This window comes from Taurulus bubalis, assembly GCF_910589615.1.
Source record: "Taurulus bubalis genome assembly, chromosome: 7".
Classification (NCBI taxonomy): Eukaryota; Metazoa; Chordata; class Actinopteri; order Perciformes; family Cottidae; genus Taurulus; species Taurulus bubalis.
In genome coordinates, this window is record NC_136595.1 from 18,037,521 (window position 1) to 18,053,642 (window position 16,122).

At 41.0% G+C, this 16,122-nt stretch overlaps 1 protein-coding gene across 1 annotated transcript in view; it reads right to left on the reverse strand.

The window, feature by feature from the left end:
• The window catches only part of negr1 (neuronal growth regulator 1), a gene marked incomplete at both ends in the record, with an annotated part of 129,774 nt that overhangs the window by 20,074 nt on the left and 93,578 nt on the right, over positions 1–16,122 (reverse strand). Inside the window, 2 exons of the mRNA XM_079221033.1 lie at positions 5,240–5,281; positions 13,583–13,731. Of these exons, the coding sequence (XP_079077159.1) occupies positions 5,240–5,281; positions 13,583–13,731 (191 nt within the window). The remainder of the gene's footprint in view (positions 1–5,239; positions 5,282–13,582; positions 13,732–16,122) is intronic.

Sequence of the window (16,122 nt, forward strand, 5' to 3'; positions counted from 1 at the left end):
TCAGTTGAACTTGGCAAACATCTGAAAACTTTCATTTCAAATGTTACTTCCAACTGTTCCTCCTTTATCACTATTCATTCCCACTGAGGCCAATCAGGGGGGGAAATGTGATAAAGAGTATGTAAAGTACTGCAATTTTAATGCACACAGCTAAATGTGCATTATGTATTAGGGGCAAAGTTAGAACATGTTGCTACAGTATTTTGAAAAACAGTCGGCTGCAGATTTAATCACCAAAGACAGATCAAATGTGCATATGAGCTCTTTCCAGTAATAGTTAGTCTAATATTTACAAAGTGATGGCCAAGAGAGAATATTCATTTAGAACTTAAGAGAAAAATACCAAGTTGTTTATTTATTGAGAAGCCCTTTCACAGTCTAAGGCACCAACATGTGCCTCCGAGTCCAAGTTGTACCAACAACATAGCAAAATAAAGAATTGAAAGAGGAAACATAACCTGGTTTAAAGTCATCTTCCAAAGAAAACATTACCCCAATTTTAAGATATAAATTAGCTAGCTATCCTTTGATTAGAAGAAGCTTCCCATGCTCACTAAAATAATTTCATTAACCCAGCTCCCTGAGCCCTGGGGAGCTGAGTGAGTGACTTTTGAATTTTGGAGGACTTTGGAAGAATACTTAATAAGGTAGATTAACTCTTTGATGTTCTGCTCTGGACCTTGAACAAAGACAGCGATATGACCTACTCTCATTCTAAATCAATCAGAAAAGTGTCTTTATTAAGCTTGTGATTTCTATGTCATTTTCAAAACATCTATAGGAAATTGATTTGACTCAAATTCAGAAGAAAAATGCATTCTGGATTTCTGGAAATCTTAAAGGTTGCTCCATCATAGATTCTCTCAACACAAGTTGTTTTATGACCTTCTCCATAATATTATTAAGACACATAGACCGCCATTAATCTCTCTTCCTTATCTCCTAGTGCTTCATGCTGGGTTGTGTTACCGCCTTCTCTGAAATTAGTTCTGTTTATACCAGATAATGGCAAAAAACAATATTGTCCTCTGAGAAATGAGGGCTAAGAACAGGATTAATAGGGGAGCGAAACAGTGTGTGGATCATCCTCACTTGGCTACACTCAGGCTGCCTGAATTTGTTTATTTGGGAGTTGACATGACACATGGGAATCAGAGTCACACACATTATGTATAATGCATGTCATATTCCTTGAACCAGTAGCACTGTACACTTTGCCTCGCAGAAGACATGAAATTGGGCTCGGTACAGAGTTAAGAACATTGTTTTTCTACTGTCAAGTGATTTGCGGGAATAAACAGAAGTGAAAGCCTGTGAGAGCATATGCTATTATCACAGATCTGCATTTCATTGGGATGGCAGGGTGGCACCGAGCCAGCTGCTTTGGAGTGTTGGATCAGTGCTTTATATGTAGGTAAATGTATACAAATCCATATGCTAAAGCTAAAACAAGCTTACGACCTTTATTGTCAACACAATGTGGTATAGACCATATCAAACATGGGCAGTGTAAACTTTTGTGGCACAGAAGATTCGGTCATGCAGCGACAACAGATGGTTTCTATTTCTGTCTTTGGTTCCCTGACAAGTGTGAACATATTTGTACGACGTTTATGAGATAAGATAAGACATTACAATACGGATAGGATAGGATTTTATTGATGCCAATTCAAGTGTCAGGGGTCAAAAATACAGACTCTATACAAAGGTGAATTATCATTAAAAAATATTTACATTATAAAATGCATGACTAGGTTGACTGGCAGGATTTCTGTTTTGTTCAGATTAACATGTTAGTGAGCTTTAGGTGCTACTAGATTAATTTATTTCCTTCCAGGCTGTAGATTCATATTAAATGTACAGATACAAGAGTGATGTAGATCTTCTCATCTAAAATGTAAAACTATTCATTTAAAACCAATTATACTACGGTATCAGCATTAACATTAAAATATGAATGAAAAAAAACATGTAGAACCATATTCATTATGAAGTTTAAGTATCATTGTCAACAGACGTAGAAAAAGGGCATTTGTGATAGTCCGGATGTTGGAGCAGTACGAGATGTGAGCAGTGAGTGTGACAGGTCTGAGTAGGAGTGGGTTCGGTGTGGGGGTCACAGCTGGCTTAGGCTGTGGTCACAGTTGCTGCGATGGCGGTGGCCACAAGCGAACGCCTGAAGCGCAGCATCTTGCTCTTTGGTAGGATGAGCCGGTGGCTGAATGTGGTATCCATCTGCTACGGTTCATCATCAAGAGAGTGGGAGGGGTTATTCAGGACGGCGTTCATCACGTCCATCATCCTCCTCTCTGCCACTGCCTCCAGACTGTGCAGTTCCAGCTCGGCCACAGAGCTGGACTTCCTTACCGGTTTACTGGCATTACCAGCCATCATGCCCCCAACAAATATAGCCAAGAACAGTACACTGACCACAGCTGACTTTCAGAAAAACTATTTTACTTTGTTGATATTCTGGTTGATGTTAGCAACAACTCAAGAAAAACAAATTATTGCATTATGGTCAGTATTGAGTAGTCAGTGGTCTGTTTTTTTTGTGACAAATTCAGCTTCATACAGCTTTGTCAGGGCTTGAAGAAAATAACCATTACATACACAATTCATGTTTTGACTATCCAAGAAATATCCAAGAAATCCATACTGTATCTAGTTTCAGTCAATCAAATCTCATGTACAGCTTTAGTAGTTAGCTACTCTTCTGATTAGTTTACATATATATTCTATAATAAGTGCCATGTTTTGCATGATTTAGAAAAATCAACTGTAAAGGAGCAATATATGACATTCAGAGCATTGATACAGCAGCAAATAACTATTTGCGATGGAAAGATAACGGAGTAAAGTCTCCCCGAGAGGAGAAGGAAGCCAGTCTCCCTCCTCTGTATGTGTTGTTATCCGAGTTTCTTGGGTCGGCTGCGCAGGCTTTCAGTGCATGTGAGCATCTCCCACTGGCTAGCTGACGGTCGTCGTTGTGCACTGCTCTCATACAGCTGATAATGCCGTCCCGACCGATAGTGTTTTCGTGGAAGCGTAGCACCCGCCGTCCAGTTTCCCCTCAGGAAAACTCTGTTTTGAGCTTTGTCTGCACGTTAGCCGGTGTTTGTACTGTTAGCGCTGTTGGCACCGTTAGCTCCGAGCCATCAGCTCAGGCTGTCGGAGCCTGTTGAGAAGGAATCTAAATGCTCCCAATCATGTATTATGCATCTTTAAATGATCATTTATTTAAGTATGGAGCTTCCTGAGTCTTAGCACTTGCTTAGAATATATACTCCATCAAACTTGTACTATTCAAGTGTTACTGCTGGGTGGTAAAACCATTGCAAGCAGCAATGATTGTGAAAACTATCCTTGTGGCACAAAACTGTCCACGGCTGTCTTTGAAAGATCAAAGTACACAAGCCAATATCGAGCATGCAAGTAGAATCTAATTAACCTACAAATTAACATGTTGGCACCGGCTGAACTTCTTCTTACTGGCAGAACAACAAGGTTACATATAAAAGCACAGTGACTGATGTTGCCTATTAATGTTGTTTTCTCTATGTAATTTGAATTTTTGTTTTGTTTTGTTATTTGTCATCGATCAATGGGCTGAAACATGCACTCCAAGTGCAGTGGGGGATGAACAATTTTTCCACTTCACAGATCTGATTCTTACCTTAATGACGGGAATTTCATTCCTTATTTTGGAAGCACATCTTCCCAAACTCATTCACAGGAGAAATAAAAGCAGATCATTTACTGTTAAAATTAATTATTAAACTTGATTAAACATTTGGGACAAAGAACCCTTTGCAGGGATCTGATATAATTCCCTTTACCAAGCCACTGAGTGAGGGGAACATCCAAAAATTAACTTCAAATACAACTTGGAACAACACGAGATCAGTGGGTCGCTGAGTGAGTTTATCTCCACGATTGAAACCAGTGGTGTTCCTTTAGACCATGAAATTGTCATTTGTTCTGCAAGCGTTACATCAAATGAGAGTTCAGGGCCATGCCAGGACTGCTCGTTGCTGCTGAGCTTATTTTAACTTGTTATCTGACAAAATCTCCATGGATAATTATATTTGGCTCAGACAGACAGGTAGAGAATGCAGGCGAACGTGTGCTAATCCAGAGCTGTGTCTCCATAGAACGCAAGTGGAACCCGATAGAGCCCGGCATCCACAGAGTGGGATGAAAAGGCACAAAAAACCCTGAGCGGATTCATCATGCGGTATGAATCCTCACGTTTGATCAGGAGTTACTGCAAGTGCATCCGAGCATGTTTGAATATTTCCAATATTTCCAATATTTCAGTGCCTATTGTGTGTGTGTGTTCGTGCAAGTGAAAGCTTTTCAGTGTGAATGCATGTCTACATGTTTCTGTGCATGGGAACGGCATTAAGCAAAACAAATAATGTAACCAGTATGAGGGATTACATTCTGTGACTTGCTTAAAACCATTAGAGAGGGAGAAAAGACGACCAGGCAGAGGGGATTACTCTGGGCTGCAATGTGAGGGAGGAGGGGACACACACGGGTGACATTGACAGTGTAGCACCGACAACAGCACTAGCAGGAGATCAGGTTAAAGAGGGTGGCAGAGCGCCAACTGATTGTTTTAGAAAGAGGAAAGAACAGAGACTGAAAGAAGAGAGAGGATATAGGAAGATTAAGACAGAAGGGGAGTGATAAAAGTACAAAGACAGCAGAGATCCCATCTTGCAAACAACAAACCAAGGGCCTTCGCCACCAACAGCTTCCTGCCTTTGATGTATACTGCATTTAGGTAGCACTGATGAGCAAAAGAGAGTGGTGGTGTTTGTGGTGACAAAGCCAGAAAGAGAAGGAGAAGAAGAAGCCATTATGAAAAGCATCAGACCCAGAGGCCTATGGAACAGCCACTTTGATGACGCTACTCTGTGCCCCACGTGGGAGCAGGTGGGGGCGGAGGTGGCGTTGTAATGGAAGGAAGGGGGGCAGCGTGTTGTGATGACACAGGCTGCAGGAAGTATATGTAGCCAGGCTGTAGAAGCCAACCCAAAATTAACAGAAAAAAAACAAGGAATGCAAATCAAACCAAAAAAGGACATACAACGAAGCTGTACACCCAGCAGGCATTCCAGCCAGCCAATTTAAATAAATCAAGATGGAGGAGAGAATTTCAGCTCAGGCTAGTATGAGGCAGCGGACCTCTTTGCTGATTTTGGTGTACAGCATGGTGACATATACTGACCTGGGCTTGAGACAGCACTAGTGGTGGTGGGTTCAATACTTGCTACAGGGGAGGAGAGGGGGTAAGGGGGAGGGGGAGGGAAAGAGGACATTCATGTATTATTAACAGAATGGAGACGTAAAATAAAAATAAAAATGCATGCAAGGTCAAAAGGACAGGGAATGGAGACAAATCCGAGCCATGCATTAAGGACCGGTATCTCTGTGGCAAGATGCAACCGCCACATGCTCATGAACAAGACCCTTTATCCACCCAGTTGCCTCTGATTTGCATGGGTCACTGCTATGACAAACAACGAGGGGAACCTGGGGGCCTGGGGCGGTGCGGGCGGTTCGGTTACACTGGGGCCTGTGGGGTGGGGGGGACCGTAGAGAGAGCAGGCACTACAACTATGTGTTGGGCAGAGAGCATGCCCTTGCCATTTGCTATATATTCCCTAAAAAAAGGCAAACACATCTCTCTCCTGGATGTCATTTTTGGGGTTAAATAGTCAGTAGCCACTGACATTTGTAGCCACTCATTCTGCATAAACTATGCAAAACTAGAAACAACAATTAATTTGTTATTTTCTTCGGTCATTTTGTCATATAAATTGTCAAAATATATGTTGAGGTTGTCCAATGTCAAGTCTGTATTTGATCATGTGAGGGGATGATGTGATTTACAGTAACTAGTTTAGTCTGTCATGGGCTCAGACTGACACGCTGAGCCCATGAGAAAGCCGAGCGAGCAATTTTAATTCATGCTTTTGAAACGTAGAAGCAGTAGTAAGGACCTTGGGCTCCGTCATAATGGAGTGCACTAGGGCCCGTCGTAATTATCTTACTCTACTGCCAAAGGGGTTTTGTGATTGGGTGAAAAACCCAAACCACACTTTTGGTCTGCTAAATAACTGTAAGTTTCTCCATTTTATGTCCTCCTATTCAAGTTGCATGAACCTGCAGAAAAAGCTAATTTTTTTTAATTAAAACAGGAACTTTTATGACTCATTTCCACTTCATTGTTCGGTTCAGCTTGACTCAACCCAACTCACTTCTGGTTGCAGGTCCTTTTCTCTCGTTGGTTTTCCACTGTGGATAGAACCCCTTTAATGTCGGCAAGATCCTTAGCTTATTTCCATAGCGACGCCACATAAAACTGCCGTGAAAATCCTCAATCCTACCCACTGGATCCTTTCATCTGCACTCAAACAGAGGAAGGTGTGCACAACTGTACAGTGTAGCGTAATGTTCTACAGAGTAGTTTTGTGGGCTGCAATTTTTGAAAATCCCTGTAAAGGGAGTAAACATAAATGGCGGTCCCTGTTGATGGCAGCCTGGTTCTCTCCGACCAATCAGTGGTCTGAAGTGATTTAACTTCACAACACCTTCCAGTATTGGCTCAGCTCGCTTGGAACCTCAACCGAGGTGGTACCAAATAAAGTACCAGCTACCATCCACAACCTTTGCTGATTGAAAACCAAAAAAAAGAACGGTTCTCAGCGAGTCACGTTGAGTAGAGCCGTTACATGAAGTGGAACTGCGACATTAGTCTGCCTTTGATCTCTCTGTGGACGGAACTCAAGAGTACCAATCTGATTACCTTATGAACTCATTTCAGGCTGAGGCACTGGTGGCATTTGGGAGATAGAATAATGTCACATCCTCAAATGTTCTGTCCAGTGTGTTAAACTACTAGAGCCGAACGTGTCCAAGGGAGGACGGCAGCAAACACATCTTCTTTACTTTTGAAGTGCATGAGTAAAATGTCACACCAAGTAGATCCTATGCTTCTTCATATTTGTGGTTGAGATGATTTTGCAAAAGGAGCCACACATGTTTAGTTCAGAATGGATTTTGTAATAATCAATAGACTGATGAGAGATGGATTCTGTAATAACCAATAGACTGATGAGAGATTCAAAGAGCTGAATAAAAGCAATAGGTATGATTTTTCTGAGCCCAAAAATAATTGCAACACATTGTAATGGTGTTGACGGTGTTCTTGTTAACAAGGACTCAGAAGAAACTGTGCCCAATTCCTTTGATTTCTGACTTCCAAAGCTCAAAGCTAAATCCACACCCTGCTCTGCAGCATTAATTATTGAATGTTACTTTGGTCTACAGATATCACTGCAATATCAACATGACTGCCCATTTAAGCTGAAGTGTGAGACAAATAAATAAATAGCATGGCTTTCTGTTTGGTAAACAAGCACTTAATTCGAGATAAGCTCTGACCAGATTTCTGCAGTGACTCAACCGGGGACCAGAATCTGGGATGTGAGGCCAAGCAAAGCTGTTCACGAGAGCTCAACTCAAAGTGATGTACTGGTTGGCGTTTTTTTTTTTTTTGGCACACAAGCAGTGCAATTTACACTTCCGCAGCTAAAAAACTATTCATACTCCTCACAAAAAGTAAAAACCACCATCTTCCAGAAGGCTTCATGGAAGAGGAGGAGCCTGTCTGTCACAAGGAAACACATGGCAGCCATGATTGCACGTCACACATATTCACACACAAAACGAGAATACTGCTTTATGTTGTTACAGTGAGCTGCTGTATCTAGGCCATGCAATAGTGCAGAGGTCTACTTTGACTCTCCATTTTAATTCATTTACACGGGAACTCAATATGGCCATCTCAATTGTGGGGCAAAAGGGTGCACAGGACCCCACTTTTAATTCATGGTCTCTATCCGGAGGCACTCTAACAACGGCCTAATGACCGCATCACTGTTTAAAAGGCTACTGTTATGCCCACAACAATAAAACATTTGCTTTCATTTGATTTCATCATTCCTTTTGATGGGGAAATTGTGTAGGAATCAGTACTCATACTTGAAAATGATATGCCTTTTCCCTCGGTATATTGGTGAGGAAATGGTCGAATTCATCTTTTCTTCCACAAATGTTTCCACTTTAAGTGCTTCTGAGGGAGTCCATATGTGAAGACAGTTTCTTTTTAGTTCTTTCTTCAAACAGGCAGGCGGGTGCTATCTGATTAATACTGGAGCATGAATTCACCAGTGAATCATTTCATGAGCTCTCAAACACTCGTCGGTTACTGCGGAACATATCTTTTGACATGCAATCTCTCCCTCATAGTTCCACACTGACTTGGGCTCTTCCTCCCATTCAGCACAGCAATGCATCATTTCACGCACTCTGTATGGCGGTCGACCTTGCACATCCTGCTCACTTGCAAGATAAAACACATTAGTTTTCACAGCTATTTCATTTCATGGATTCATATTCTCTTTGTTCTCTCTATAGACGGGATAATGCTGGAGATTTATGGGACATGATTTGTAGAAGTCAGTGTTCATGTGGGGCCTCGCTAACTTCAACTCATCACAAGCATAATGAGGAGTTAATGCTAAAGCTGCAATATGACGACTCAATCAGCTATAGTAAAGTACTAAAGTATGCAAGGGGGTATTTCTTAACATTAGGTGTGTTCGGAGTTCAAAATAGTAAAGGCGTGGTAGCAAGCTAATAAACCCAAAGATCCAAAAGCAGCAAAGAGGAAAAAGTATTTGTGCCAAAACCCAGCACCTCATGATTTACATGCTGAGCCAATAACATTGATCCTAATCCTAGCAAACCCCCAACAGACAGAATACGGACATTTATGTGCTATAGTGTAGTGAGAATCTTACTTAACCCTTGTGTTGTCTTGGGGTCAAAATACAAGTGTATATGTATGTGTGTTGATGGGTCATTTTGACCCCAAGACAACACAAGGGCTAGTAAGCCTTTGTAGTTTCTTATGAGCATTATATTACTACCTATTCTTCAAATTCATCTTACTGCTCCATTTGAGTGCATTATCAAGTCATTCTTCATGCAGGGACACATTCCTTGTGTCAACTCTTTAGCTATTACATTTTTGATTTTCCTCTCCATGATGTTGGAACAGTCAGTGTTAAAGCCTGTGTTAATTTGTGAGCCAGCAAATTACTAATTCATCCTGTGTCTTGTTTTAATGCTGTCCAGAGAATGCATCATCCACTGGGCTCAGTCATTCACAGGGATGAGCGGTCCTAGCAGTGCATCTGGCCTCCTCCAGGAGCGGGTGAGAGTGGGTGGAGACTCCATTGCCCGCTGGGCTGTAGGAGGAACACTCTGCTACAGCACCAAACATTTCCTCACCGCAGTGAGACGGGAAAATGTTAATGGCTTTTATGATTGCTTATATATGGAAATTCAAATGATAGAAAAATTGTGCAACACTGTAAGGGTGCTTTTGGGGGAAATAAAGGACACTGCAACCTCACCATGTTAAATTCATTCCACATAATATGATATGTGATGGGACTTTGATTGAATAAAGCATTGTGGTCTTCTTAAGAAACTGAATGATGAAAAACAATAAAAAAAAGGAATATTGTCAAGATCCAACTGGTTTTATGACCAATGTAGACACAAAAGGTAGTTGCTAAAATGTGCCTTCCAATGGCTTCAGTATTATTTCCCTGCATTTTGAGCTGCAATCACACACACACACGCACACGCACACTGCACATTACACATTTTCGGTTGCACCTTTAACTCCCATTTTCCTGCATCTCTGCTCCATGACTCAGATACAATCACACAGTGTGGGAACAAACAACATCATCAACAACAATGGCAGATGAGGAGACATGTTGAAATGACACCTACACATGCGGTGATTGATACGCGTGACAAACGAACACGACGTTCATTAACCAACTAGCCAGCAGTGTCTCTCCTGCCTGAGGGAGGCTGAGCAGTGACTGAGAGAGAGAGAGAAACTCTTTTTCTCCCCCATCAGTCTCTTCCGATTACTGCTCATGGAAGGGAGGGAGGAAGAGGAAATGAAGGCAGAGGTATAGGCAGAGAAAATCTCCTCGAGGGCTAAGCCGAGGTGGGCTGGGGGATAAGAGCTTGACCAATTAAGCTGGAGGACTCCTCAGAAAATAGGAGTGAACAGCCTCAGTCTTTTCATCGAAGTTCGTTTCCATCTCGCAGATGAAATGGGAAGTTGAAATAGGGATTGCCAGCTTGGTGATTGTTATACCTCAGCTATAATCATGAGGTTTGTGTGAGTGTGCGGTGTATACATAGTATATATCTGTGCGCACAAGGAGAAAAACACAACCTGGTGCTTTGGAAAACATTAACTGTTCAAGGAAATGCCCTTGCTCTTGTTGTAAAAACACAAAATGTTCTTGCTTTACTTTGTATGAAAGATTGGAAACATCAATATAAATCGATAACTGATAATGCATGCATTTCTTTCCTATAAAAGCCTTCATAGAACCTTGTACAAATTGAGCATAACAAATATTTGTTTGGTTTCGGAAAACACTTATGATAAGTACACACTATTTAGCATTAGTAAAGCATGAATAAACACTGCATTCATCATTTATAAAGCATTAATCCAACATGAACACTCGTTAGTAACTCATTAATATGCAATTCATAAACAGTTATAAATGTTTTATTCTTGATTAATAAGCTTGGGTTTTCATACTTTATAAATTATGCATTCCCCATTTGTAAATGAAGTATTAAGAACTTATAGATGATTAATATTATCATTTTAAAAATGTTAGTAAATGAAAAAAACCTCATCTAAAGTGAAGACAAGAACATTTATAACTGTGTTTATGAATTGCATACTAATGAGTTACTAATGAGTGTTCATGTTGGGATAATGCTGTAAATAATAATAAATGATGAATTCAGTGTTTATGAACACATGCACGCACACACACGCACACACACACACACACACACACACACACACACACACACACACACACACACACACACACACTCCGACAGGTAGTGACAAAGAGGTTTTGTGCTTTCTTTCTGCTCCAAAGGACTGGGTTTGTGTTTTACCTCAGCTTTAAACACACACCTTAAAGTGGTACTTAGCTGAAAGAGATCACAATCCCTGACTAATGGTTTGACAGCACAGAAACCCACATGGTCTAACACAACTGCCAGAATTGAATCCAAGCCTATCCAACCACACATTTATGGAAGACACGGCCATCCAACTCATTAAAAAACTGCAGACATTAGTCAAAACCAACCATGTCAACATGTGCACAAAGCCAGGATGCTTCTCGTCCTCGTTGTATTTGAAACAGAAACCAAACAGCTGTCTTCCAGTGACTGCTTTGGTTGGAAGGCATATGTGTTTACTTTCCGTGGGAGAAGGCTTTCCAGAGTCACAGTTCATCTCTTAAGCAATAATGTCATGCTTTTCCTGGAATCATTTAAAGTGGCTCTGTTAAATTAACACAAACAGGATACACACTGCTTCAGGATAAGGAACTATAACTTCTGAATCTCGACAAGAGACTAGTGAAGCACTTGACCTCATCAACTCAAAAAACAAAACAAAAAACTGAACCGCCCACATTGTGTTTCCACTTAAATTCACCTCAACGTATGATGCTCTATCAAATATGCATGCCCCTTCCCCCCTCTACGTCTTGCTCATGAATAGCTATCGACTGGTTCTAAAATAGCAACCCAAAGTCACCCGTGGTGAAATCTAACCTCTGGGTTTTGTTATTTGCATCGATGTACCGGTGAGAGTGCGCTGCGACGATTGCTCGCCATTTCTCATTAAGAGCGACAGCAGTATTGGCCTCTCTTCCATGAGTGGGGATCATGAGAGAGAAATGGAGTGAGAAGAGACGCAGTGTGTGTCTGTGCATGAAAGAGGATGCTAAAGAGGAAGAAAGAGAGACAAGGGGAGAAGAGAAAACAAAAGAATGAGAGGGAAAGATAAGAGAATCGGGGAGACAAAGCCCCGATAGAAACACAGACAAAGAGATAAAGAAAAGGAATGGAGGAGAGAGAAGTTGGGGGTGGCAACACAGGAAGCTGCCGCCTCTGACTATTCCGAGGGTTTCTTTGCCGCTCTGCCTTTGAGGCCTTGCTAGTGTCACATTAAGATCATCCATTTGAGGATCTGAGATAAGCCTTTGATGTTTTTGTGCATACACAAACAGGAGAGTGGAGTGCTCCTTTGACAGTTGCCAACTTTACAGGAATATCTTTTTGTATTCCGAGTCTCTGGCCTGCTAGGGACAATGTTATCATCACAGGGAGCAGCGCGAACTGGTGAATAATTTAATTCACCTGTTCATATTTCATTTCATACTGAATACATTAAATAGATTTTTTTTTCTCACAAACACTCCGTTCTAAAACGTTGAAGAAAATATGTTTTCTAACCCCTTGCTGCCATTGATGTTTTTGCTGGATGGCAGGTAGCAGGTGGACAAAATAACTGAAATGCCTAACAGTCTTAGAAAATGTAGAGTTCTTTTGAAAAAGTTTGTGAATGTGTGTCGACGGATATTGTAACATTCTTCGAGAAAGAAAAGTGTTTTGTTCTTTCAACAATGAAAGTGGTTGAGATCCACTTTCCATTGAGATTCAAAGGAGAGTACATGCAATGAGTGGAGCGACTATGGACTACAGACTAGGAATGTTTTCAATAATGAGTGTGTGTGTGCACCAGGAGCCAAAAAGCTTTGTATTCCTTGTCTGTTGATTGACCTGTTGACATAACTTAGCTGTTAAGATATACAATGTCAATGGGAATAAGCCTTTAACTTTTTTTTCATAATTTTTGTGTTTTGAGCATACCTAGTATAGTTGGATTATTACTGCTTCAAGAATTCAAGAACTTCAATCGGCCATTAAAATCCCCAGTTAGTCCTCTAACAGATGACTTATTCTTGCTGGTGTATACCGGTCAGTGGACCTTATGACTATGATATGAATGTCAATATTATATAGTATAAGTCTAATACTAAAGAGTTTCAGGCAGTTGGAAACATGTACTATTGTTTGGAGGCTTTTTAAACCAAAATCTGAAAAGATTTAAAGATAATTTCACAACAGCACACAACCTGTCCCAGTGGGTTAAACAAGATCTCCTCATAAAAAAGGCATGTGGCTTTGTATGATGTTTTATGGAAGATGTATCTGTCTAAGTTTTGGGGTGTTGAGCAAATGATCAGTATTTTTCAGTTTCTGAATTAATTGCTGTTACCCATAAGCTAAATGTATTTTCCAGGTGGTGTTTTAGTCCAGTACACATGCAGATGTAGACTTTGAAACAACAACACACACCCAGCCACACATACAGACTTTGCAACTGTAATAGACAATCGACATTCACAAAATAAGAAACCATTTATACCCAGTTGCAGCACTGGGTTTAGCTTTAGCTTTTATCCTAAATCAAGAATATTGCAGCAAAACTGAAAACACTTCAAGCTGACATCCACAACACTCTTCCAGCTCTCTCACTCTCCACCACTCCAGATAGCCACAAGCAGAAAGAACGACAACTTACGGATGAGAGGCACACTGGCATTAACCGTCCCTAGCTTGTTGGCGGCGACACACGTGTAGTTCCCGTAACGATCCTCCGTCATGTTGTTCACTGTGAGGACTGATCTGGAGCTGAGGCTCTTGATGTCGATGCCTTGACCCTTGATAATCCTGAAAACAAGAGCACAGTCATAAAATAAAGATTCTATTTCTCACCCACACACACAGTTTCAAGAAGAGCACAAATGTTTGTTGTCCTTGTGGTTCTTCAGATTGTACAGTACTCCATCCCTCTCTTCAACAGATCTATTTATCCCTTGGTGTGTCACGTCTGCCTTGGAGAGACGCTCTGAAGGACTGCGAGGGAAGAGAAATGACCCAGAGATGAATCAGCTTGATGCCACTTGACACGTTGAGCATGGTTGTGTTTGCAGGTGCTGGGGGATTATAATACATCCTGTTGCAGTTGTGCCTAGCATGTGTGCTGTGAAGGTGACAAATGTTTAATTGTTTACTACAAAATAATGACTGATAAACTTATTTCAGGAACTGCTCTCACGACCCAGAGGGCCCTAAGTGTTAGATTTTCGATGCCAGCACCTGGACAAACTCAAGACAGGACTTCTGGTAGACTCAGCAGGGCCTTCCTCCACCTGGTGTCTAAAATACCACAAATATGATTGATAACTTTGAATCCTGCACGCCAGATCTCTCTCTCTCTCGTGTCTATGGCCATCCGGTGCCGTCTAATGTGCCGAGCAGCTCCGACCTGCAATGCACCAACTTGCTGAAGATTTATTCCAGCAACTATTGAGAACAACAATTTGAAACTGGCATAGATGCCTTAATGACCCCTGCTGTTATGAAGGGGGGGGGGGGGGGGGGGTATAAGATGACTCGGTATCCCGCTGAGGGAGCCGAGTAAGAACGGTTCAAGTCGAACCTCAACGAAAAAGACGACCAGCTTCCGAAGATATCAGAGAAAGCCGAACCGACTGCAACAGAGTGAGAGATGGAAGAATGCGATTCAACGAACTACAATCAACTTTCTAGATGCAGAGATGCCACAGAGGAACAGCTGCATCCAGCTGAGCCTCCCATCTGCCCAGCAGAGCCATCAGGTGAAAACATTTCCAGATGGAGATGAGTTTGATGTTTCTGGGAAATAAATGTAAGAAAGGTAATAAAATAATCTTAGATAGAAATATCTTAGACCTAAATATCTAAATTCAATTCAAATTTAAACTAATATCAAGGAGCTTCACAATTTCCCCTGGTGCTTCATAAACTATTAACGGTGCATAAATCATTTGAACTAAGTTTGATTTAATTGTTCGACATCAATGATATGAGTCAGTGATCACCTGGTCACATAGAATTATCTTCATTTATTTGTGGTTCATTGTTATTCATTGTATTCTTCATTCTGTTCTTTATTCATTCCATTAATTTTACAATTTATTTTCTGTTTATAAATATGAAATAATAACTTAATCACCTGATTTGTGTGTATATGAAGTAATAGGTCCGTGTACACCATAAGAATAACTCCATAGCAACCCTAAAATTAATGAATATACAATTTTGAAGTTTTCCCTATTTTTCCAAGATTTGGTGGCGTCCTGAACTTAATTGTACGTTACATTCTGTTAGTTAAACTAATGGTGTATTTTTGCAGAAGCAGAGTACCATCATTATTTTTATACTAATGTATGGGTTTATGATTCATAATTCATATTTGTGGCATCATGTTATATCAATTCATTGTTATTTATTAAAACTGTTATACCAGCAGTAACACTACAGTCATGATGCTCTTTAACAACCTGTAAAGATTACAATTCCCTCTATAACGACTACTATTGTGCATCCCAATTGTGAGATTATTGTAGATAGTAAAGATACGTTTGTTTTTATCAGTGTGGTTTGTGTAATAACATTTTCACATTTGGGATTGTAAATCCTAAAACTCTCCAGAGGGAGGATATGTTTCTATCTTGGCCTTGCTGTGGCTCCCCAGGATCTTGAGCTTGGCTCTCTGAGTTTAAACACTATGTGTGACCTTATGTCCAGCAAATATCCAACAATCTGTTGTTCCCTCTCCCACTGCGACCTCCTCAAATGTTTCACATTTCACTGATAATCTTCTGCAAGAGTCTCGCCGCTTTGCTAGTTCAACATCAAACTAGTCAAGGCTCCCTTCCGTCATCGTGAAAGACACCCCGCACCCTTGCATACGCACACGTAAACATTCACCCACTTCCATTGAAAAATGAAAGCACTGACACGTCAACAGAAATATGTGGTTGTCAAAACTGTCACACGACTTCCGATAGAGACGAGCTGGCAGCAGCGCTGCACTGATGGTATATCTGCATCAACTCAGAGCCGCTCCATACACAGTGAATGGGCTACGGAGCAGTCGCAGAGCTAATGCCATGCTACGCTACACGTGTTCTGTGTCCAAGTTTTTCTACTAATGTATTTTTCATAATGAGGAGTAAATGAAGAAATCCCCATTTAGCCATGTAAGAAGTCACAAAAAGAACAAGTCCTTGAATT